The sequence below is a fragment of the Bradysia coprophila genome, unplaced genomic scaffold, assembly GCF_014529535.1.
Source record: "Bradysia coprophila strain Holo2 unplaced genomic scaffold, BU_Bcop_v1 contig_232, whole genome shotgun sequence".
NCBI classification, from domain to species: Eukaryota; Metazoa; Arthropoda; class Insecta; order Diptera; family Sciaridae; genus Bradysia; species Bradysia coprophila.
The window spans coordinates 4,937,130-4,961,942 of record NW_023503493.1 but is presented as its reverse complement, the minus strand read 5'-3'; the positions used below and the strand labels follow the sequence as shown (position 1 = coordinate 4,961,942).

The 24,813-nt window shown below is 39.5% G+C and overlaps 4 protein-coding genes across 6 annotated transcripts; 2 read left to right on the top strand and 2 right to left on the bottom strand.

Annotated features, from left to right (window-relative positions):
• The first annotated feature begins 2,000 nt into the window (after nucleotides 1-2,000).
• LOC119076061 (general transcription factor IIF subunit 1) lies at nucleotides 2,001-4,098 on the top strand. The gene is made up of 5 exons (XM_037182698.1): nucleotides 2,001-2,166; nucleotides 2,277-3,136; nucleotides 3,202-3,428; nucleotides 3,505-3,760; nucleotides 3,823-4,098. The coding sequence occupies exons 1-5, from the start codon at nucleotides 2,143-2,145 to the stop codon at nucleotides 4,031-4,033; spliced, it is 1,578 nt and encodes a 525-aa protein (XP_037038593.1). The 5' UTR covers nucleotides 2,001-2,142; the 3' UTR covers nucleotides 4,034-4,098.
• Nucleotides 4,087-5,026, bottom strand: LOC119076150 (mitotic spindle assembly checkpoint protein MAD2B). The gene is made up of 3 exons (XM_037182833.1): nucleotides 4,866-5,026; nucleotides 4,314-4,795; nucleotides 4,087-4,251 (listed from the first exon to the last, which is right to left on the bottom strand). The coding sequence occupies exons 1-3, from the start codon at nucleotides 4,879-4,881 to the stop codon at nucleotides 4,147-4,149; spliced, it is 603 nt and encodes a 200-aa protein (XP_037038728.1). The 5' UTR covers nucleotides 4,882-5,026; the 3' UTR covers nucleotides 4,087-4,146.
• A 1,860-nt stretch (nucleotides 5,027-6,886) lies between these two features.
• LOC119076016 (E3 ubiquitin-protein ligase TRIM33) lies at nucleotides 6,887-23,679 on the top strand. 3 transcript variants are annotated; one of them, XM_037182610.1, is made up of 13 exons: nucleotides 6,887-7,526; nucleotides 19,663-20,160; nucleotides 20,229-20,411; nucleotides 20,479-21,139; nucleotides 21,217-21,297; nucleotides 21,384-21,595; nucleotides 21,933-22,008; nucleotides 22,077-22,267; nucleotides 22,336-22,510; nucleotides 22,572-22,769; nucleotides 22,836-22,992; nucleotides 23,104-23,227; nucleotides 23,306-23,679. In XM_037182610.1, exons 1-13 carry the CDS (start codon nucleotides 7,389-7,391, stop codon nucleotides 23,495-23,497), a joined length of 2,886 nt encoding a protein of 961 aa, XP_037038505.1. In that variant the 5' UTR covers nucleotides 6,887-7,388; the 3' UTR covers nucleotides 23,498-23,679. The 3 variants fall into 3 exon arrangements, with proteins under 3 accessions (XP_037038505.1, XP_037038503.1, XP_037038504.1); XM_037182608.1 differs by having other exon boundaries at nucleotides 6,900-7,526; nucleotides 21,384-21,778; nucleotides 21,846-22,008; XM_037182609.1 differs by having other exon boundaries at nucleotides 6,903-7,526; nucleotides 21,414-21,778; nucleotides 21,846-22,008; nucleotides 23,306-23,581.
• LOC119076073 (leucine-rich repeat-containing protein 15-like) lies at nucleotides 17,653-19,261 on the bottom strand. The gene has a single exon (XM_037182722.1). The coding sequence runs from the start codon at nucleotides 19,191-19,193 to the stop codon at nucleotides 17,775-17,777; it is 1,419 nt and encodes a 472-aa protein (XP_037038617.1). The 5' UTR covers nucleotides 19,194-19,261; the 3' UTR covers nucleotides 17,653-17,774.
• Nucleotides 23,680-24,813: the final 1,134 nt, after the last annotated feature.

Sequence of the window (24,813 nt, the reverse complement as noted above, 5' to 3'; positions counted from 1 at the left end):
GAGGCATTGAAAACGTGTTTTGATCCTATATTGCTCAAAACAAACGAGGCATTGAAAACGTATTTTGGTCCTATTTTTCATGACGAAATTTTCGAAACTGTCAGTACCGGGCTGGCTCGAAAAAGCCCATCGGGGGCTCCATGCAACTCAATTTAAAAAGGCCCACAAATTAAAAATTTTCATACAAAAATCCAAAAGGCCCATCGGGAATCCCCCGAATTCACCGTATGGCCAGTCCGGGCCTGGAAACTGTCAAATGAAGTTAGAACTTTTTCTATTCAAAATTGCGACTGCTGCATCTGTCAATGAAAACTAGGACCAAAACACGTTTTTAATGCCTCGTTTGTTTTGAGCATAAGAAAATCCTTAAGGCTAGTACACATATCATGAAAAATCGACCAATGCAAAATATGACATAAAATGTACGAGTTATCTGTCAAATATTTTGCAACCATTACTCATAGGTAAACATTGTGCTTGCAAAAATATTTGACATTTTGCTCATACATTTTATGTCATATTTTGAAAGCAATTTCACTCCTAAAATGGCGGGTTCAACCATATTGGGTGAGATAATGATTATTTTATCACCTAAAGTGGCTGAATACCAAAACGCGCTATTCATTTTATTTTGTTCAAATTGGACAAAAATGCGGATCTTCGCAGCACGCAAGCATGAGAAACGTTGTGTTCTCCTCGGGGAGAAAATAGGAAATTCCACCTTGAGCAAACCTTCTCTCTTGATGAAAAATCCTATTTTCTCTCCCTGGTTAACAAATAACTATTTCACAACTCAGACGAGAAGTGGTCATTTTCTTCATCCGCTGAAACTTCGAAGGCCTTTGTTGAAGAGAGTTTGTTGTGTTTGTTGAGAGAGTATCAGCCATTCAAGTTTACGATATTTTTAACATTGCAGTTTAGTACCGGGCTATTCAAACAGCTAAAGAGATCTAACAAATAACGACAGGAAAACAGGTTACAACACAAAACCAATTGTCTCCTTTCCCAGTTTTTTTTTAACATCCACGAGAGACAGTAAAACGAGAGCTACTGTCATGTTTTATTAATTGAAGATCATATGTAGATCAAACGTTACGTCCTTAACCAGGACGTTTTGAATCACTGAAAATATCGTCAGCTGCTATACCTACAAATGAAAGCTAAGACATCAGTTCAAAGGCAAAACAAACAGAGCTACGACGCTCTTCCCTTACCCATGGTTCACGTTAAGTAATTAAACGTAGAGACAGTACTTAACAAAGTAAACTGAATTACTACTTTCAATCAGTTCCCCTAAAATTATTTTGTTCACTTCTAATTCGTATCCCACTGAATAAAGTCGTTTTGTATTTGATCTATTCTGAAACTTTAATCTTGTTGAATCCAATAAGGTTCCGATTCCTTACAGTGTTCAGTTACCTCTTAAAACAAGTTGGAAATTTGATTTTCTTAGGAATAACACTAACACTAACAGAAAAGCATCAGAATCGACCACAGTTCTTGAGCATGTGTCTGAAAAAAGCTCGGAAAATAGGCCCATGCAAAATGATTGACATAAAATGCATGACCCATCTGTCAAATATCTTTCATGCCTGATGCAAACTTGATGTAAACGCTTGTTTCATGCATTTTGCATAGTCTTAAGTATAGTTTCCACTTAAAAAGAGCACTCCGTTTAGCCTCCGTCTACATGACAGTTGTAAAATAGAACAAAAGAAGTGTCACGCAAACGTAGTGGAAATTGAATTTATTTCAATTTTTTACTCCGTTTACGTGACAGTTCCTTTGTTCTATTTTACAACTGTCATGTAGACGGAGGCTAAACGGAGTGCTCTTTTTAAGTGGAAACTATACTTTACGAACTGTCTAAGTAAGTAACGTATTACTGTAGTCCAGTGAAATATACGACTGGTTGTCATTTAAATCTACCAACTTTCAACTATGGTTGCTTGCTGGGTCTTTAAATTTGTTTGACATAAAACCGACAAAACATCTGACATTTGAACGTCAACCGCAAGGCTAATGATTGTAAACGACTGCATACATTGTTTTGGAACGGTTTTCTTGTGTGGTCATCAAAAATTCATTTCCAAAAATAATCAAAATTTTTGACGAATATTCTCGTTTACATCCGGAACCAGAATGTCTAACCAGAATGTTCGACCGGTAAGAACTTAAACGTTAGAAATGCGAGTGACATTTAATAATTTCATGCTGCATTAAGACCATTACAGCCTGGTGAAATAACCATTTTTTACTTGAACCCATTTATGTAGAGCTCATCAACGGCGCCACCTGCCTCTGTACAGGAATTCGTCATTCGCGTACCGAAAAATCTCAAAAAGCACCATCATGTCATGAGATTCAACGCAACGCTGAATGTGGATTTCGCTCAATGGAAAATGGTGAAATTGGAGCGAGAAAACAATCTCAAAGAATTCAAAGGACTCGATGAAGACACACCGAAATTCGGTGCCGGATCCGAATACAATCGTGAGTTGCGAGAAGAGGTGCGACGCAAAAAGTACGGTATCGTTGCGAAACGATACAAACCGGAGGCCCAACCATGGATATTGAAAGTTGGTGGAAAGTCGGGTAAAAAGTTTCGCGGGATCAGAGAAGGCGGAGTTGGTGAAAATGCTGCCTTTTATGTGTTCGCCCATGCTCCGGACGGAGCCATAGAAGCATATCCACTGAACGAATGGTACAATTTCCAACCGATTCAACGGTACAAGGCATTATCGGCCGAAGAGGCCGAACACGAGTTTGGCCGACGAAAGAAGGTCATGAATTTCTTCTCGCTCATGTTACGGAAACGTTTGAAGGGTGATGACGATGAGCCAGAGGATCCAGAAGAAGCGAAATTGAAAAAGGCAGCAGGAAAGAAGGGAAAGGAATTAAAGATCAGCGACATGGATGAGTGGATGGAATCGGATGATGATTCGGATTCCGATGAGGAGGACAAGCCGAAAGCGAAAGAAGAGGATGACAGTGGCGATGAGAAAAAGAAGAAGAAGAAAGGCCAGCCGGAGAAGCCGAAAAAGAAACGAAATTTAGATGAAAGTGCCGGCGAGGAATCGGATGATGGGGATGAGGAAGGTCGCGAATTGGACTACATTTCTGATTCAAGTGATAGGTTCGTTGGTCTTCACACCCATTTTTGCTTCGTGATTTTTAGAATTGAAAATTGTGTGTTTTCAGTGAACAGGAACCGGAGAAGCAAATGAAATCCGTGGCTGAAGAAGATGCGCTACGCAAATTACTGACGTCTGACGAGGACTCCGACGATGAAAAGAAATCCGGCGAATCAGATAAAGAGGAGGACGAAGCAATGGCGAAGAAAGAGGCTAAAGAGGCAAAAGATGCCAAGGAGGCCAAAGACAAAAAGCGAAAGAAATTGAAGAAAAAATCAAAGGAAGAGAAGAAGGGTAAGTGTTCCGATGCGTTCCGGCGTTCGTTCCATTTGGAAATTTTCTCATTTCCAAATTTCACTCGATGTTTTAGGCTCCTCCAGCGAACTAAGTTCGGACAGCAGCGACTCTGATGTTGATGTGAAGAAGAAGAAAACGAACGGAAGCTCAAACAACAATTCACGATCAGCTTCGCCAGTGGAGAACAACAAACGGAAATTCTCAATGCCGACCGATTTGGGTGGATCCGAAAACAGTAACAGTCCAACATCAACACCAGCCAAGCGACCGAAATTGGATCCACCACCATCATTGCCGCCATCGTTCACAAGCGTCTCCAACAGCAAGGAGTACGTTTGGCGATTCGACATAACTCTGAACGGCTGTCTAATTATCCGTTTAACTGTTTCAGTGACTATGGCATTACGGAGGAAGCGGTTCGACGTTATCTCATGCGCAAACCGATGACAACCACCGAACTGTTGACGAAATTCAAGACCAAGAAAACCGGCGTCTCAAGCGACAAGCTCGTCGATACGATGACGGCAATTTTGAAGAAAATCAATCCGGTCAAACAGACCATCCAAGGGAAGATGTACTTGAGCATCAAACAAAATCGATAGATGCGATAGGCCGCCCGTCAACATGAACCTTCCCGAAATGAATTAAATTCCCATTTGATAGAAACGAACGAACGAAACGTTTTATTGAAGTCTTAGAAGGTGCACGTAACGAATCAGACGAAGTCCTCGGCACTCAGCTGAAATCCCGATACCATTGCCATTGGTAGAATTGTGTGCGATTCGGCCATAATGTCTTTCCCTTGCGTCCACGGAAATTCCTAGAATAGAAATCAATGATTCCCGTTAAACCCGACCGACCACTTCCATCACTAATCCTTGCCTTCACTTTCGGATCGCACGTTAATTTGACCAGCGCCACCTGTGTCGTGTGCAACAATATCTTGAAATTTACTCCGGACGTTGGCAGTCGTCTCAAATTTTTGCATTTCTCATCCAGACCCAACAGAATCGCTCGAATCGTCACCTCGGCTTCGATCAAATACTGATCGTCGTCGTCGAACAGCTGCTTCTGGCCGGGTGCCGACTCAAATCCGAACGAAAACATTTCCAGTGTCGTTTCGTCCTTCTCGAACACCAAATCGACTTTGTACAGTTCGTCCTGGCGCTTCAATGTGATGGCCGTTTTGAGAACGTTTTGTATGTATTCGCGTAGTGGTGGGTAGATGCATATGTAGCAGGTTGTGTTGTACATTTTCTGTCGCTTGAATATCGATTCGGGATACACATTTCGGACGTAGATGATCGAATTGATCAGAACTTCCAGCATTTCGAGGAAGAAATCCTCTTTGGGAATTGTCCAATCTGTAGAGAATACACACAAAGTCCGATTGGATGTCGGTCATGCGATGAAATCGAAGAGTATGGCGATTACCTAGTGGCTGTGACATTTTATCATCAAACAGTATAAATTGTTCACTTCTGACGAGGTTCGATCGAGTTAATCTTGTTATTATTGCGCCCGATTCGATGTAAACAAAAAAAATCGCAATCTTCCACTCTCGTTTTTATTGTGAATGATTCATGTGATGAACTTGGTGAACTGTCAACAAAATCAGTGGTGACAGTCATGGCATTTTGTAGTGGAGGGGAAAGATATGAAAAGTCGGTATACATTTTTCAAAAGGCTGTATTTGTATGCAGACTGTAAAGAGTAAAATAGGTCTGTTCTAAGGCCATGCAAATTGTCAAATTACTGTCAACTTCCATCCATAGAGACATAGCCTCATCAACAGTTACATGAAAACCGGACTCTCACTCTGGCTATATCAACATTACCAAAATGAATTCACCAGAAAGTCGGATACCTGTTTTTTCTCTAATTGAACAATGTTTGAGAGCAACATCAAACATTTAAGAAAAGGTAATTTGCTTATTTTGAGAGAACTCAACCCCGACGAAAGGAAATATTTTGCAAACTATCCATTAATACTGTCTATTAGACAGTGTCTATGGAAATGATGAAATACAAACCGCCTTTTTCATGACGCGATTGGCATTACACGACTCTGATGATTTTACGCACACAAAAAATTCACTTCTTCTGAACGGCAACGACGATGGCAATGATAGTCATCACTTTAGTAGTTTCTTAGTATGAAACACTGCCTATTATTATCAAATATTGTGATGTGCCACGTTACGTAGATGGAAGCACAGGCTTTCAGTAGTATGCGACACTGTACGTCTGTCAGCATGAAATAAAAACTCAAATCCAACTACTGTACTGCTGACCTGTGGCGACTCCCTTGTGTAACGAAAAATACGAGAACAAATAGTTCTGAATACTACTGAATTTTCACCGATCAGTGTTATTCTCTGGCGTTCAATTTCACGTTGTCTGCCGCAGAGCAGATTGCACTATTTCTACACGCCCCTCCTCAACAAAAAAGAAGTTTTTCCGAAATGCACCCAAAAACTGAGAACGCAACTGGCGACTTCACGACAATTTTCAAGTGAACACAGTGATTTTTCTCTAATGAAATACATTGAGTGGGGTATCGTTAGAAAGGTTTGATCTCTCACTATAAGGTAAAAATTAGCTTCGATCAAAATATGTCCACTCAATGAACTTTTGTGACAAAACCGGTTCAGAGAGGTGTATGAAATTTCATGAAATGAAAAATTTTGTATGGGGAAGGAACTGGTCCGATTTTACTGAATGCTGTTCTGAGCTCCCAATAGGCCCCTGAATCGATGTGCGTTCTAAGTTTTTGGGTGCATTTCGAAAAAAAAAAATTGTTGAGGAGGGGCGTGTCTACGTCAAAGTTAATCAACATGAATAACTCGGTAAATTTGAGAAGCACGTACATTTGAGAGGCACTAGTAGAAGAGGCACTGCTTATTCAATGTCATGAGAAACGTCAAACTATAGTTATCGGACTTTATAATCCTTACACATGTTACTGCAGAACATAGTTGGCCCTGGTGCAATACAACATAATATTTGCGTATACTCTTCTAAATACTCCAATTTTTAATAAAGAAGTAAATCAAGAAATCGAGCTCCATGCTTATGTACTTGAGGGATTTACTAAATTTAAGAAAAAGTTTTATGGCACTAGTGTGTCAAATACAGTGCGTCTCATAAAGTAAACCTAAGCTTGGTATCGTACTAGTTACCCTCAATGAATGTACAAACCAGATATGGCCGATTCTTCAAAATTTGTCTATTTATTTTGAACGTTGCGTTAGAATCCGTTTTTAAAATCGTTATGTCCTCCGAGAAGGTGACATTTGACCTGGGTGGTTTATATTCATTGATTACCCTCACTGTTTCTGTATTATAGTCTTCAATGCAATCTCCCTACTGTATTATAGTCTTCAATGCAATCTCCCTACTGTACACACACCGTTCACACTCGAATGCCAATCATTGTCTGGCAACACTGTTACCGAACAATATTTCAAAATGGCGTGGACTTTTTTTTTGTATTAGCGTGTATGTTACTCGCAATCATTTTTAATGAATAACTGGTAGGTTTCCAAAGAAAATACAACCCGCAAAAGTGTCAATATTTCGGCGATATTTCGATCAATTACGGATCGCGGATATGTAAGTGCAAAAGTCAGTGAAATTAGTGAACGATAACAATAATACAAAATACGGTGAAAGTATCCCCTTGACCATATTTATATTGTATTCAGGGTTTACGCTAATTTTAATTTATATTTTTGAAGTTTGTGTTCGCAGCCAGATAGAAAGTCTAACACCAAAATGCAGTGTCGCGATTAATAAAATGATGAAAATTTTGAGTTGAGTTGTGTTTAAAAAAAAAAGTGTTTGTGGTGTTGGTGGTGTTGCCCCCGAAAAGGTGTCTTGTGATTATCCATCAATTTTATTACCCGACAGAATTTGGTATATTTTGTGAAGCATTTTTGCATTACCCATTTTGCAATGGAGTTGGAAGATTTGGAAAGCATAAATAAAAATGATTTTCTGCCACTGTTACCACTCAACATAAAACAGGAACTTATGGATGGTGGCGGAGGAAATGTCGAAACCGGAAATATTTGCGATAGCGTTGAGAAAAAAGTAAGTTTTTTTTGTGTTCCAATGTATAGAGCAACATAACGATGTTAGGCTTAAACTTATCAAAGAAATTTATTTTTTTTTAAAACTCCGCATCCATATCATTTCTAACATACATATACAAAAAGCGACCGCTGCTAGCACAGTTGTTATAACTATAAAATACAATTGTGTAAGTCTTAATCCCATTGTGGATTTTGTTCCGTTTTTCTGTTGTTTCTAAGTACACAAAAATGCCAACAGCGAAAATCGATATCATTCAAAACCCTAACTGCCTACCTCCCACCGAGAATTTCTTTTAATTTCTTACTATTGACCTGTTCAACTGAAATAATTTTTCTGTTAAAAACAACAAGAAGATGCTCCGTTTGTATATAGTGACGACACTAAATGTGTATTAAAGGGATTTACAATCGAATCAGCAAAAGTATAGGAAGAAACGTCTCGGTTTTTATTGTGTATAATGAAAGAACAGTGCATAGCATCTCCGTTTAATATTACAGCTGGTAAGGAGACAATATATATATAACGAAGTCGTGATGTTGGGAAAGTTGATATTTCTGTAAAGAGAAAGCTTCAGCACAACCTTACCTAATTATGTAATTGAATTTCATTTCGACTCTCCATTGGTATTTGAATGTTACCGTGTACACACACGTGAATAAAAAGGCATTTTCGTGAAACATGAAATATATATTTTCTGCTTATCAATTGTGAACCTCTATTGAGAGAGATCGCTTTCGGAACAATATAAATATATGACACAAAGAGAGAGTTTCTCAATTATTTATTTTTTGTGGAATTTAACTTATATTTTGCAAGCCGTATATCCATTTGGTCTGGTCGATAATCAGGTAATAAAAGTAGACAAAAAGATCTGACCGATTTTGGGGAGTTTTATGAGAATCTCGGTAGAATATGGGCTGTTTGATACAATGGTGAAAAAGGAGCGCCATTGCCGGTTTTATTATCATCGGAAATTTTATTATTTATTGCCCCCCAGTAAAAATCTGAACGATCTTCTATTGATGGTCCTTTATTGTTCGGAAAAATGTTTAGTCCAGTTCTTGTGCTCCGATCTTTTGTGTTTATTTAGGGAACATTGCAAAATGCATAGGTAGGCAAAATACTACCTGCGGATTCTCATTGTTCTCTTTTCAATATTTTCTGTCACATTGGTAACAATGTACAAAACTGTTGTTTTTAATCGACTAGTCTGTTGTTTTGGCCTCAGGCAGTTCATTTGACAAGGTTTTAAATGAAAGTAAAAATTGTTCATCTCACACCGTTGACGAATAGTTTTCTCCAACTGAACAATCTGACGTTCTGCCTAGGAGAGAAGTTTCTGATCACACCCGATTTAGATGGTGAAAGTCTTTCTCAGGGCCTTAGAAATATTTCACTGAAAAATTCACCAAATTTAGTGAATTTCTTCGTGAAATTCCGGCGGATGTCGAGCTGTCCTTCTACACAAGTACTGTCTTTCGTTTCATCTGGTTTTAGTCCAGATGGTATATTACCAACAAATATAACATGCGTGCGTTTCGTGCGTGTGTAAATACGTAAATGTGCGTATTTCATATACCAGCTGAATGAACAACAGCTTCACATTTTAATTGTTTGTCCTTGTGGCACATTTTATGGTGAGACTTTATTGTCAAACATAAGAACACAAAAATTTCGTTGTTTGTATCATACTTCTGAAGGTGACATGTTCGACTCGATATACGGTCTTGAGGTACGTTTGACCACTGTTTCGATCTGTGAGAAACTTAAATATGTCTTTCGACATGTTGCATTAATATGCAGTTCAAATGTTCAAAAATACCATTTCTCATCAGGCCATGGCAACAGTGGTACTTGATACAACGCTCTAGGAATTTGCACACGAACAAAAATAGCGAATCATGATCGAAATGAAATTACAATTCATCACTATCCTTGCAGACTCGTGGCGGTCTGTGGTTAAGCCACCCCAAAAGCTAAATTAAGTTTTAACTTTTGTGTCCCATACGATGTGAAACTTAGGAAAGTTTTTACAAACTTCCATAAGCCGTACATGTATGTGACAAAAGGCAAAAGCCAAAAGATGAACCGATGACGATATACGGTCGTTTTACAAAAGCAGCAAAATTCTTCTTTTTTCCAATTTTTTGAAGTCAAGCATGTAACACGATGAACACATGTTAGGCAACTGTAACGCAATCAAAAAATGACGTCATCGTCCTTATCCTCGGCTATGTCTAGAATCTACCCACATTTAAGAAACTCTTTTGCGTGACGTAAATAACCAACGCGTCATGGATGTCTCTTATACAACTTCTGAATCGAAAACCGGCATTTTTGCGTCGTCAGTGCTGCCAATATTTTTTTGAAATTAGCGCCACATATATTCATATCGGACGCCAGATGATATGGCTTGTCCATGGAAAAAGCGGCACTGTGCAGCGTGTGAGGTATCATTATCATCCACGTCCTTCTCTTTCTATCACATTTTCAACCATATCTTGTTTCTCTCTCGCACCCATGACATAATTTGTGAGCGATCCCTAAAGGGACTGTCCATAAATAAAAGTGACCCTGAATGCAAAACTTGATAATTACGGATGACATACTGTTATTGAACAGTACACCCAGGGAAATTTACAGATTTTGTAACGAAAGTGAAAACGTAGCTGAAAACCCAAATGGATAAAACGAATGTCCCGTCCTGCAGGGAAGAAATCTTTATATCCATGTCATCACTGCAGACATTGATTGACATTTTGTGAAACGTGTCTGTGTCATTCCCACATCTTTCTATAAATAAATTTAAACCATTTCCAATCCACCGTCACCTTTATGCCACTCTGAATGTAAAGAATTTGTAGACGGATGGCCTAGATTTTGTTGCCTGAAATTTAATTTAATTTTTATTGAAAATGGAATTCCACTAACTAGGCTATAGCAAGCATGTAAAGTACCCATAGCAACGCGATGACTATAATTAATTTTACGCAATAATCGTAAAATGGCATTGGGTAGTGCCGTGCTTTTAGTAGGTAATTTAAAATTAGTTGTTGTAATAACAGTGCCAAAACTAGCGACTCATCAAAACGTATGCGTTGTTAGCATAGAATTTCCAGTGTTGAGTTAAGTAAAGTTCAAAGAATCTTTCACTACGACACCTAAAATGTAAATTTTGTCATTTTTATACACTCCCTCCAATGAGACATTTGACAAGTTTTGTCGGATTAACAATGGATTTAAACACCCAAATGGATTAAAATTTTGGGTTAATACGATTCTCAAGAACTCTTACGTATTAAAAGTTTCGATGCTTAAGGTCCACGCATCTGTACCTGTAAATCGGCTTAAAGTTTTACCATTTGTTGACCTTAAATTAAGATATTACTTGTAGTGTTGTGCACGCACACTGTTGTAGAAAGTGACAACATACAAAAAGAGGATTTTATCAAAAACCGAAAGCTTAGGCCGAAAACACACGAGCAATTTTGAGTTTATAGGATCGATAATTATGCTTTAGTCTAAGGTGAATGTCTTATTATAATGCAGAACGTAGCATAATTATCCCTTCAACTCAAAATTACTCGTGTGTTTGGCCTTACCGATTCTTCTTTCTGCTCCATCTTTTGCGACATGCTAACTATTCTGATCACTAGGTTCTACCTTTTGGGCGGGTCAGGTCCCTTGACTGACAATTTTTTCAATATATTTTTAATCAATTTCATTTTATTTTCCGTTGTTAAACTTACGAAACATTACAAATAACATAACTGATATCAAAACCTTCGCTTGAGTACAGATTCTTTGGAAAAGTACTTTTTCTGTTCTCTAAACGAAGTAAACGATGCGAATGTTGACCGATTAGAGGACTCTTTCACTTTGGTACAATATAAAGTAGTACGGTAGACGTTCTTCCCTTACACTTATTTTTTAAAAGGAAGCCACCCGGTACTTACTACATTCACAAAACCTGTAATCATGAATAAAATAGCACGACTCGTGCGAATTACAATTTGATTTTTGCGTAACGAAGCTGAAAGCGTCAACTCTAGCGATATCATTCATTTGAGAAATTGTACTTCAAAGATTGCATCACACTTGTCTCGTAGAGATTTTGTTGGAATATCACTCGTTTTGGAAGTTTTAGGTCAACAATTCAACGAAATTCAAAATTCGAAAATTTTACGAAATTCGAAAATTTGACGAAATTCGAAAATCGAAAATTTGACGAAAATCGAAAATTTGACGAAATTCGAAAATTTGACGAAATTCGAAAATTTGACGAAAATTGATTTGACGAAATTCGAAAATTTGGTGAAAATCAGCAACACCGAAAGTGACCAAATTATTTCCAGCTGCCCAACATACACAGAAAGTGACCAAATTTTTTCAATGAAAATGATATTCAAAAACTTTGAATTTTGATATTTCGACCAAATTACAACCAACTTCACAACAATCATAACAACACAAAATAGATGTACATTTTTATATGAGAGAAATTGTTCCGAAAATTAATTAATTCCTCGAAATTCTGATTTTTCCTGGGATAATGATGAATGAAACTTAAGTTCTAATGGCCTTGACTAAGGTTCCTGCAAAGTTTCATGGAGATTGGCTGCAGATGTTCCGATATAGCCCGTCGATCAGATAGAAACATACAGAGTTAAGTTGAAAGATTTTGATTGTTTGAAAAAGTCAATTTGACCAATTTCAAAACGATGTATCTCCGGTAATTGTAAACCTACATAGTCGAGTGATAGCTCGTTTTGTTCGCATTTAAAGCAAGAATATGATGGAGTAGGTTTTGTGGTGATAAATCTTAAAGTGTAGAAACTGAATTGTTCGGCTATACATAGTTGACGCGTCTCAAAAAATGTTCTTCATTCTTTTTGGGGGATTAGACTGCGTCAAGTCCTCCGCTATCGCTCCGGACATGACCACTGATCTTGCACCAACTACACCAACTCAATAAATCTGTTTATGCGACGACAAAAATTGAAGCAAAAAGATCTCTCAGCTGACCAAAGTAAAACACACCGCGACTGAGTGTGACATTTTCTGTTTTTCGCTTCGCTCTGGCCGCAAACTTCACACTCTCGTGGGAGTTTTAAAGTTTTCTGTTTTATTGTTTTTTAGTGTCATTCCATACATTTGAATAACGATTCAACAATTGGTTTTTCATAAAATTTTATGTCATGGCGTGAAATCTGCTACTTTTGCCCCTGATAGCTGACTATTACCGTTATAGAAAACTATCATACGTGATTGCTGACTTTCACCTGACTATCACTGACTATAGCCAACTATCACCGTGATGGATGGATATAACTAACCGACAGAATCAAATTCCATCAAAGTAATCTTTTTCGATTGATTGAATTTCCAACAGTGGAAAATACTGTTTTTCTGGAATAACTTCCAGATCCTTAATCCCACATAGCCCATCTTCGAACTTAACCTCAGGAATTCAATTCTGCGTCGAATAATTACTCAAGTTATCGTGTTTACAAGCAAAATATTGGGACAACCATTCCGTTTTTCATAACATATCATACAACCTTTCATACAAACATTTTAGGGTATTTTCCGGCATAAGACCCTGACTTACAGTCAAGGGAATAAATTGAATTAAAATGCAAATATTCTGATCGATCCCGTTCGTAAAGTATCGATTGTTCATAAAGAATATCACGCGTGCGCAAGAGACGCAAGATATGGTTGAAACTGTGATAGACATTTGATAATAGCAACACTCGGGAATCTATTGCCAATATTGTACTGTAGGAAATAAATTGAAATTGCACTTTATTTTGCTCCATCTGAATACACCATGAATATACAGACTCTTTGCATACAGTAACCGATAGAAAACCCAAGCTACACGCGGCGTCTTTGCAACGTTGACATCATCTGTTTGCACACATAACACGGATGAGTGTAACAAAGACACGATTTAGCTTGTGTTTCGATTGTTTATTATTCTGACTGTTAAGTCATGGGTCTTACGTTCATACGTTCACCATGATTAATTTTCAGAAATCCTGCACCAATTTTGGAACTTTTGGTTTTAATTGAGGAGGAACAACATTTTCGGTGTCAAGTTCGTAGCACTAATGATCTCGGAGTTATTCGTCAATGAATTTTTGCATATTTTCTAGATGGGACAATAACTAGTGCCGAGCCCATTTTCAAAATTTTTGTTCAATTCATGAGATCTGGTTTACAGATGAACAAAATCGTGCCAGTCTCCCGTCTAGGAGTTTATTTCCGAAAGAGTTTTTCTCTGAATATTCAATGGCCGATGTCTGAACTGATTTCAACAAACTTTGTTCCAATGGTAGAAGAATGCAATATTCCGATTTATGATTACCTGCAGCGGGCATACTTTTTCCAAACTATACTCACAGACTAACATAACTAGGCTCCCCCTTCTTGGGTCATCAGTAGGCACAATACATAGATCTGCCCTACAACGTATAAAAAAACTTTTAAACCAGGTTTTATAAGAACGCTAAAAATACCAATTATTTTTGGATGTTTACCCAATTCCTGAGGTAACTCCTAGCATATGCCTTCAATTTTATTGTTCCTTTTTCCAGTCGTTTCAAACTCTGTGCAGCGTGTCTGGGCTTATCTATTATAAGGTCTTAATTTAGAGATAAAATCTTAAACGTAAAATGGAAGAATGAATGTTTCAGCGTCTTTTGATAAGTTCATTAGTCAACATTGTGCTTCCGCGGCGGGGTTGAACAAAACTTAAATAGAGTCGCGATACCCAACCTCTGATTTTTCTTCACGTTCTAATTGAGGGGCTCGAGTACTTATAAGGAACCACATTCAGTTCGCAGATCCATCCAGCCGTGTCGGAGAACCGGCACTCAAGGCCGTGCAGTACTGACGAGTCAATTTAAATACAAATTGTTATCGCAACGGATAGAGGCACTAGTTCTAAGCAAGTTCGTGTTAAAATGGCTTCCCTCGACAACCTGACTACGTAGCCACCGGCCGAAATTTTGACATTTTTAAATCGTGATATGTCCAAGATGAAGAGAGTTTGAAGCTCTTTGAATGGCGATATTTGTAGAGGATTCCAAGCTCTATATTAAACGCAGAGAATGGATTTTACAAAATTTGTCTGAATTGAACAATATTTGAAAAAATGTTATTTTCATCTGTAATACAGAGGTTCACCCTGTCTGCAACAACACAATAATGCCTGATCAGCCTGCAGTGTAAGCTTTACAACGATACCACACCTACCATACCAGCCTCACAACAAGTGTCTGTTACGACATTTTGTTTGCAGCAAGGTCACTCTACAACGAAATTTTCAATTTATCTTCAAGTGCCCGTTCCTTTAGGATGAGGGGAATTGTTATCCATTCTTCATAAACAAGTGGTTCAAGTTATTTGAAGCAATTCTTACATTTTTTTTTTTTTTTATCGCGAAATATTTTATTTGACAAGGAAAGGTGGTCAGGCTTAGCCGTCATTCCGACCTGTAAAACCTTGTATCTTTTTAAAGTACAGATAACAAATTACAAATAAAAAATTTCTTCCAAAGGCTTTTCTGCGGAGATGGTTCCCATTATGCAACTGGCGTTGTATCGTTGTATGGCCATAGAAATTTTTTGTATCAGATATGATTTTGATTTTTTATCTCCGCTAATCTCTTGTAATTTTGATCCAATTTTTTCTATGAAATTTTTTGATTCTGTACTCCATGGGCCCATGGTTTCTACCGCGAAAGCTAGTAGAATATAATTATTAGTAGAAGTTAAATTAGAATAATGTTTATGTTTGTTAAATGCTGCAGTATTAGCGAGTTCTCCAGCCTTTTTAGATGTTTTCGATAGATAAGAGTCGGCAAAGGTGTCTACACAAGTAGCGTCCCAAACGAGGGGTTTTCCTTTGAACCAAGGTGTTAACGTCACGCCATCTGGTCTTTTACCGTCATTTCTAGATAAACCTATTGGTTCTAATTTGTTAGGAACATGCAATGATAAAAGAGCACGACTAATTATATCATTAAGCTCTGCGTGACGTTGATATCTTCCAGCGCTTTTCTGGCAGCTGAGGCCGTGTAAGCCTTTTGGAGACACCAGAGATCCGCATATGCAATGATGTACTGAACATATGTTACATCCTAGACGCAACCCAATGCAAATTCTGAGAGAATTATTGTCCATGAAAGTTCCAATATTCGAAGAAGGAATTGAATGTAGCCAGGCGTTAGATTCTTTACATTGTAAAGCCTGAAAACGTGCTAAATCAACCTTAGAGGTAAATTTTAAATTCGTTTTGATTATTCGTTGAATGTTGATAAGATCCCAAGCCTTTTGTGAGGACTTCAAAGAAGGTACATGAACATTGAAACCTTTCCATTTCTCTAAAGCTTCATCGAATCTAATGGAAAAGGCCTCGTCGTGAGAATTTACGATACGAGAGACGAGGCCCTTAACACCAAATGAAGAGCTGAGGAAAGCCGGTAAGGAAATGTCCTGTAGTCTTCTTATTCCGAGACCACCAAAGTTGATAGGCAAAGTAGCTTGTGTCCACTGTTTGTTATCTAAATCAACATTCAGAATCGTTTCCAAAAGTTCTTTGACTTCGCCATCATAAGCTGAAAGGAAATCAGCAAATTTCCAAGCAGGAGACGTTCTCACTAAATAAGTTAATTTCGGAATAGCAAAACAGTTACGTAAAAGGTATAATGACGTATGTGAATTCAAAATTTTTAAGCGTTCAAACATAACCCTCAATTTACTCAATACTTTTCCCGCAAATTTGAAAAAACCTTCTTCGAAAATTGGCGCACCGAGCAGATTCAAATCCTCCTTAGTTACAATGCGAATGCCAGGACAAAGATCATTGAATTTCGAAACAATTTCTTCGTCAACTGAGCCTGAACAGAAGAACAATTCACATTTCGACGGATTTATCTTAAGACCAATTTTATCCGCTTCACTGATCACTGTTTCGAGATCGTGGTATACTATTTCCGGATCATCGCATACGGTTCCGTCATCGAGGTACCAGACTTTCAGTTCACTTTTTAAACGTTTAATTAACTTGTGTATCTGGAGTCGGCTCTCCGAAACGGCTGGATGGATCCGCGAACCGAATGTGGTACCTTATAGTACTATCCCTCAATAAGAACGTGAAGAAAAATCGGAGGTCGTATCGCGACTCTATTTTGTTCAACCCCACCGTGCTTCACGTTTCAAAATTTTCCACAAAGTTGACTATAGTAAAGGCTCGGAACAGGTCAAAATTAAATCAATCGTTTTATATAGACAGCTCAAGCTCCCAGGTAAACGATCGAAATTAGTAAGATTTGTTTTCGAAGTCAGCGGCTTTCCATCACACATAAAACTGTTCTGCTGATTAGGAACCAAGAAAACTTCAATATCCAAACAAGTCAACTTCAGGTTCACTCTGACAGGTGTTAAAAACGCTCATTTCTATTGCTTAGAATTTTGTGCATAAATTTAGCCTCTTGTCTCAAAGAAATTCATATTTTTGTAAGGAAATGCATCCGACGACGGTATTTTCAGACGAATTTAATGAAAAATGTTCCGACGAAGTTGCCAACTATTGTCACTGTCACAATCATTTCCAAATTTCATACAAAGTCGAATAAAATTTGTTTCAAAACCCTTCCTGAAGTGACGACGAATCGTTGTGTGTTCATTGTATTGTCAGGAAAATATTACGCCAATAACTAGTATGACTAACACAGCATTGCTGGCTAAAGTTGCTCAATTTACATACTGCCCCCAATTTATTAATGCAATGACGTGATGTGTTTCACAGAGGTTTTGGCTAATGTAGTCACTTCCGTGTCACATGTTTTATTCATTGAATTTAATGGCATTTTAATCAAGTTTCAAAGTTAGTGAAAAAAACGGAAATTTTTGCTGACGGAGAATTATTTGGCATCAATTGGGACACATGTGGTTATTCAGAGTGAAATCAGCCGAACTAAATTTGTGTGGTATGACTCGACGGCTCTGCCTCACGGTTATAAAAATAGATATTAAACTTGTGCCGGAACCGGAGAAACTCGCCTGCTGGTCAAAATTAGGGTTTAGGTCTCATTCAATTGGAAAATCCTTCAATCTATTGATAAAGCTGTACTTTAATCGAAAGACACGTACAATGAAATGTCAGGCTTAAAACTAATAGAAAAACAACCGTCGCACGTTGCTCGAATTTCTCTCCAATTTTCCCAATTATTTCTTACAAATTTCTGTCCCAACTGGCGACCTTGTTAGCAAAAATCAGTGCACCCACAAGCAGAAAAACATTCGTTCCCACCAACGACGTGGCAAAACTGAAGCAAGGTTCTAGTAACGCATCCACACCATTTTCAAAGTCGTCGCTACTTCCGATACTGACGTCACCGTCGAAACAAACATTTCTCTGAGACCGGAACGTCAGATTCGTAACACCAGCGAATAAATCTCTTTCAATTCGCGCGATTTGATTGAATGCCACATCTAAGGTCCGTATCTGAATGATGGGTCGAATGGACTCAGCGCTCAGGAATTCGATTCGATTTCGACACAAATTCAAGTCCCGAAGATTGGTGAGCAATGTGAATGTACCGTCTGGAATTTCGGTAATGCTGTTGAATAGAAGGTTCAAGCTGGTCAAATTAGGAAGAGATCCTGCTGTCGTAGGGGTTAAGGTAAAATTAACCGACTCAATGTTGTTGAAGCTGAGCTGCAATAGCCTGAGGCTCTTTAAGTTCTTGAACGAATCCGCCGAAATCACTTTCAATTTGTTGTAGTTCAGCCAAAGTTCTTCCAGTGAGTTCAGTCCACTAAATGTTGGCAGTTCTTCTATCGAATCGCCGACGCGAAGTGTCTTGAGTTGAGGTAAATTCGCAAATGTGTCACTGCTAAGCGACGAGATTTGATTTCGATCCAATCGAAGTTCCTGCAGCGCTTGATTGCTATTGTGAAATGTTGAGGTCCATGTCGTAATGCTGTTGGCATTTAATGTCAAATTGGTGAGTAGTGGCAACAGCCCGAATGTCTCAGCACGCACTTCCCAGATCAAATTGCTGTCCAAATTCAATATTGTCAAATTTCGTATGGGCTGGAACACCAATGGGTCCAGGTAACTTATTTGGTTATTTGTCAACGACAAGCGTCTTAGTCGTGTCAGCCCCGTAAAAGCTCCGATGTCTATGTGACTAATGGTGTTGACATCCAAAAAAATGTCTGTCAATTGGCGGCAATTTTGGAATATATTTCCCGGCACGGAAGTAATTTGGTTGAGCATCAGCACAATGTTGATTAGATGGTCACAGTTACCGATCGGACTAGTGAACTGTTTCATACGGACGCTGAAGAGTGCCACACTGTCGAGATTAACGAATCGGTTGATGAGCGTGCTGGGAAATATTTCGATAACCGATGTTAGTGATATGAATAACGTGACATTTTCGTTAGTAAAGCCGGGCATATGAGTTCCCGTCTCTGCGTCCATATCACGTTCCGTTAAAATGGTTTGGTTGATTAAATTGCATGAGTAGACACTGGTTTCGGACAGTTCATAAGTGCACGTCACAGCTTCAATGGTTCGAATGTCTGTCAAGGCTACGATTATCAGCAACGGAACAGTTGTAAGTGTCACTAGCTTTGCGAACATATTTTCCTCCGTTGTCTTTGTCCACGTCCTTCCACTAGCACAAGTGAAATCAAACTGGAATCGATTTTGTTCGCTTGAATTGTCTACTGATTAGCGGTGCGAGGGATACGGTGTGTGATCAAATTTGATTCATTTATTGCTTTCCAGCGATAGATAAAGTAAGCTCAGAAATTTCTAATAATGCGTTATCTTGAAGCCGGTCGTATCATATGACGTGATTGCCTGTAGTAACAAACTTTCGAAATTTCAACAAATTCGTCACCGACTCTGTTCCATCACCAATGAAATTGGTGCAAACTACGGTGTCTGACATTTTTTAGTCTAATCTCCTGGAAGTAAAAACAATATGAAACAGCGAACGTCTCAGGTTGCGAATTTAACCTCTGTGGACGTCTGTTGCACCGAATGAACTTTCAATGTGAATGCCTAAGAGCAAGTACAGATGCTACATCCCTTTGTATAATTGCAGGTTGACGAAAACACAAACACCGGCGATCCCATACCACCCAAATGTGTGTGGTGTTCCGAAACACTAACAGCTGCCGATGCACCAAAAATTCTCGAATGTCTTCACGTATCATGCGGCCGTTGCGTATCATCGAAATTCTCCGAACTCGATCGATCCGTTTCACCGGTGCTACACTGTCCCACCTGTAGCATGGCCAGCCAGTTCGAGCACATCATCGAAAATCAATTCATTATCGAACAGAATGCCAACGAAGATTCACAAAATTCGGCCGAATCGGATGCCAAAACGGTGATCAAATGTAGCAGTTGTTCGGATGATGCGTCGGCGACGTCTTGGTGCGTCGAATGTTCGGAGTTCATCTGTGACAATTGTGTGCAAGCCCATCAACGTTTGAAAATCACAAAAGATCACACAATCAAGACGAAAGAAGAGGCTGCGGTGGATAATCAATTGGCTGCCGGAACAGAGAAATGTTTAATGTGTCCCGTTCATCCACAAGTAAATATTTGCGAAACTAATGTTGTTTGTGGGACGGGGAAATGATTTGATTTGATTGGCAATTTTAGGAAAAGCTGTCGTTATTTTGCGAGACCTGCGACAAACTGACATGCCGAGATTGTCAACTGGTCGACCATCGTGATCACAAATACAAATTTGCTCACGAAATAGCTGCAGAGACACGAAACAGTCTGAGTTCGCTGTTGAATGAAATAACTTACAAGAGGGTGTTGCTCAACAGTGCGATGAAGGTAAATACAGTTGAACTGACACCCAATCAACCAACAGTTTCCTTTACCAAAAACCAAATTTGTTTAGGTCATTGACGATCGCCAGAACATGATAACTGAGAAGAAGAAGGAACTGGTAAAGGAAATCACGGACATGGTCCTCAAAATCACAAACACTGTCAACATACGCGGAAAGCAGCTCGTTCTACGTTTGAACGAAGTCTGTGACAGTAAACTGAAAGTGCTGAATGAGAAGAAAGACGCCCTGCAACTACTCTCCGGTCACACCGACCATTGCATCGATTTCGTTCAATCGGCACTGGACAACGGCAGCGATTCAGCTGTCCTGTTCAGCAAAAAGACCTTATCACGTCATCTGCAAAAAGTTAAGTGCCAAAGAGCCGACATTCCGAATCCTGAAATTCCAGTCCGGATCCAGGTGCAATTGAGTCAGGTGCAAGAGCTGCAAAAAGTGATCGCGCAACTGGGAACGATTATTGTTGATGGTAAAGCGTATCCACCGACAGCTTCGCCAGGAGCACCACGACAGCAACCAAGTCCGAACATGATTCCGCCGGGAATGAGACCGGGACTACATCAACCGACGAACATTCAGCCAACGATGAATGTTGTGCAGCAACCCGGTTTTCACAGCAGTCCACCGATGTACAATACGACACCACCTCAGCCGCAACAGTTTAATATTCAGATCAATCGACCGTTTACGCAAGACGCTAACAATGCATTCGGTAAGTGTCACGTGTGATGTGCGCACGGATATCCAATTTTTCTTCTTCTTTTTTTACTAATTTCCTTGCCATAACAGTTCGATTCCCCAACATGGGTCCCGGTCCAATGCGTCAAGTAGTTCCACACGTTAGCTCATCCACACATCCTCAAAACATGGGTAAATAATGCGAAACACTTTCTTTATCTTCTGTAACAAAATCCAACAAAAAACCAAATTTCTTTTCGAAATTGAAACAAAATCAGAAATAAGCTTACGAGGTTTATTAAACCAAGGGCCAGCAGCCGGACAGAATCAGCAACACATTAGCGGTGGCTATAATCAAGCACCGCCAAATTTTAATATGACACCCGGCCAGGGTCAACGAATGCAACAGACCATGCAACAGCCACATCCACAGCAACAGCAACAAATGCAACCGAATCACCAACAGCAGCAGCAACAGCAACAACAACAAGCGTTGCGACCGCTGCGACCACCATTCATGCAACAAGGTCCACAAAATTCGGCATTTTCGACGCAACAGAATCCGAACCAGAACAGTTTCATGAACGGACCACGCTTTCCAAATATGCGAATGGGTGCCGTACAGGCGAATGCCATGCAACAGGCTGCAATGCGTCAACCGATGATGCAAAATGTAAGTTTTTTTATTGTTGCCTTTCGTGTCACTTGGTTGAACAGCCGTTAATCATTTGCTCGGGTAGAATTTCGCTGGACAACAGTTGCAACAGCAGCAGCAACAACAACAGCAAGCGGGATTTGGTAATCATGTACAGTCACAGCAACAGCAGCAACAACAAAATCAATTGCAAATGCAGGCACCGGCCCATGCATGGCATATTCCCCAATCAGCACGGCAACATAACGGTAATTGAGCGAAAAATATAAATTGTGTAACGCCACCGCATTCAACGCCTCTACCAATATGTATACAGGAATGGCGGGTCCTTCTCAGAGTCCTCTGATGCAATTCGGTAATCGTCAAAACGAAAACTCCTTCAAAATATCCCTCAAGTCACCCAACAGTTTGAAAGCAATATCGATCAATGGTCAAGGTATGTCCGGGAATATTCCACCGAATGTCACATCAACCAATCCAAAAACGCCAAGTCCCAGTACAAATGACGTAAGTTCTCAGCACCAAAAATCCATTCAACATTTCCCGGTAACCAAATTCACCTTTGACATCAACAGAATGCAAAAGACTTTACCGATTCGATAGACAAGGCATGCGAAGAGTCGGTAAATGATTTGATGGCAACGATAGCCAAACTGGATTCAAATGGCGTACAGGTTCTACCGGAAGGGCGAGGCAAAACGACATCGCCGCAAGTACATTCGTCGACGGATTTAACATTACCGGCCGATGGTAAGTTTTGTGCGTAAAATGACAACGAGAATTGATGTGTGACACGAACCAAATCTTTTAGCCGACAAAAGCGGTCAGAAAGACGATCCGAATGAAGATTGGTGCGCTGTCTGCTTGGACGGTGGTGAGTTGATGTGTTGCGACAAGTGCCCCAAAGTATTCCATCAGAATTGTCATATTCCGAACATCAGTTCGCTGCCAGATGAAAGTGAAACGTGGCAGTGCTTATTGTGTGTTAATCTGGCTGAGCTACCCATCGGTAAACGTTTTTCTTATTTTTTGTCTCAGCGACAGTGAATCTAAACAGCGAAACCTTCTTTCACAGATCCCGTCGGTGAGAAACGAGACAGCGGTCTGACCAGCAATGAATTGAAAATTATTCAGAGAATTTGTCTCGAGCTGTACTGTCAGTACGAACAGAGCTTACCGATACGGGAATTGGAGCCGATTACTAACACTGCGTACTATGAAATCATCACCAGGTGAGTCCTTGGCCTTTTTTTACCTTTTTGAAACGAGCAACGGATTAATGGGCTAGTTGTCAAAGCCCAACTGAAACGGGAAATTCTCACAAAAAATTTCCAAATTTCCAGCCCAATGTCGCTCGAGATAATCCGTTCGAAACTGGACCCCATGTACAATGACCACTACAAAGACGTAAACGCGTTCATCAACGATGTTCGTTCGATATTCCGCAACGTTTATCTATTCTATCGAGTGAGTGTTGACAATCGAACAAACGAACTCGCGAACTGTATCTCTAATCACACGCTCAATTTCCATGCGCAATTGCAGGAGGATTCAAAGGTCTACGCCAGCATACGATATTTGGACGAATTTTTCGAACAGCAGCTGGCCAAATGGTTGCCTCACTACAGTGCGGCGAGCAACAACTCAACGAACATTATTGCCGACGAGCCAGACATTTATACCGGAACGAGTGCCAAACGAATTCGCACGGATGATGATGTGTCCATAGTACAGTAGATGGAACGGTTTTAAAAACTGTTGTGACTGTTGTGACTCGCGTCACCTGAGTAGGTGGAAAGATTCTTTGGTTAAGTGAAAAAATCGTTTTGTTGTTTAATGCTGCTCACCAACAATATATATACTCTACCGTGTAAACGGATTTGTGGTTGGTACATGGAAAGGGTTTGTCGCGATCTCAATATTTAAGTTTGTTTACATTCTCTCTCTATCACTCTCTCAGTCTCTGTTCTACATCGAACCGTGAAACCCGATTTCGAAATCGATCTACGCGGTTCAACGGATTCTAAATGGATTGCACAATCGCTCATTGTGTGATAACCAATTCGGGTAGACAAACTTCAATCACCAACAAACCATTTCGGTGTCCCGTAGATTCGATATTTATGCGCAAGTCATTTTGAATGATGGAAAAGAAAAGAAATTGAAATTGTTACGAGCTAAATCATGACATTTGAGGGAAAAATTAAAATTTTAATCTACGACGGACGACGAAAGTGCGCTACATTTCAACAGCGGAAATGATGGACAAATTAGCTTGTGGATGGAAATACAAAATTGTTGTCAAGTAAGAGAAACTACAAATGTGTCAGAACTAAAGTTTAAAACTGTTTTTACAGGCGTCTGCGCCGAAAACCGTTCCTTTTTTCAATGAAACATTTTTTCGGTGCATTCAGTCACGTTTTCGCGTCCTTATTGACCTCGGCTTCGCCTCGGATCAACAAACTTCACGCGAAAACTCTTCTCCGTTCTTGTGCTCTAAATATCTGTTACAGTCGAGTTGCCAGTCATGCAAATCCATTGAGGGTGCTCTGCGAAAGTCTTCTGCCATTCAATTAAAGATCGGCAGACACAGTTTGGGTGCTGTTTCATTTAGCGGGAATCGGGAAATAATCAAGGGATTTCACAACACTGAATTATAAGGCAGAGCTTCGCCTAGTACGATATGCGTGTGACAGTCTATCTTCAAATCTTACGATATTTCGTAAAACTTCTCGTTAATACATATTCTGCCTCTGTGGTTCTTCAATCCATGATATCGTGTGCACCCTGAATTTTTCACTTTTTCAGCTTTACCGCTAGTCTGAGTACGAAAACATTCGCTCCGTACCATCTTTTGTTAACGTTGTTATCGTTGGTCATGTCTTACAAATCTTGAAATTTCAGACCTTTCCCTTATGTCCTTTCAAGTGTTTGTAGGTCATTATTTTACGTAGCAACGGACTACTTAATCGGTAAACGGTGAATCATGAACAGTTAAATGCAGAAAGAGGACATGTAACATTAGCGAATTATAAGAAAAATGAATTTGCATT

Coding starts and splice junctions, on each gene's coding strand:
- LOC119076061 (XM_037182698.1), top strand. CDS start 2,143: ATGTCTAACCAGAATGTTCGACCG. Junction 2,167..2,276: donor CTAACCAGAATGTTCGACCG/GTAAGAACTTAA, acceptor CCATTTATGTAG/AGCTCATCAACGGCGCCACC. Junction 3,137..3,201: donor ATTTCTGATTCAAGTGATAG/GTTCGTTGGTCT, acceptor GTGTGTTTTCAG/TGAACAGGAACCGGAGAAGC.
- LOC119076150 (XM_037182833.1), bottom strand. Junction 4,252..4,313: donor CGTGCGATCCGAAAGTGAAG/GCAAGGATTAGT, acceptor TTTCTATTCTAG/GAATTTCCGTGGACGCAAGG.
- LOC119076016 (XM_037182608.1), top strand. CDS start 7,389: ATGGAGTTGGAAGATTTGGAAAGCATAAATAAAAATGATTTTCTGCCA. Junction 7,527..19,662: donor GCGATAGCGTTGAGAAAAAA/GTAAGTTTTTTT, acceptor GTATAATTGCAG/GTTGACGAAAACACAAACAC. Junction 21,298..21,383: donor CACACATCCTCAAAACATGG/GTAAATAATGCG, acceptor AAACAAAATCAG/AAATAAGCTTACGAGGTTTA.
- LOC119076073 (XM_037182722.1), bottom strand. CDS start 19,193: ATGTTCGCAAAGCTAGTGACACTTACAACTGTTCCGTTGCTGATAATC.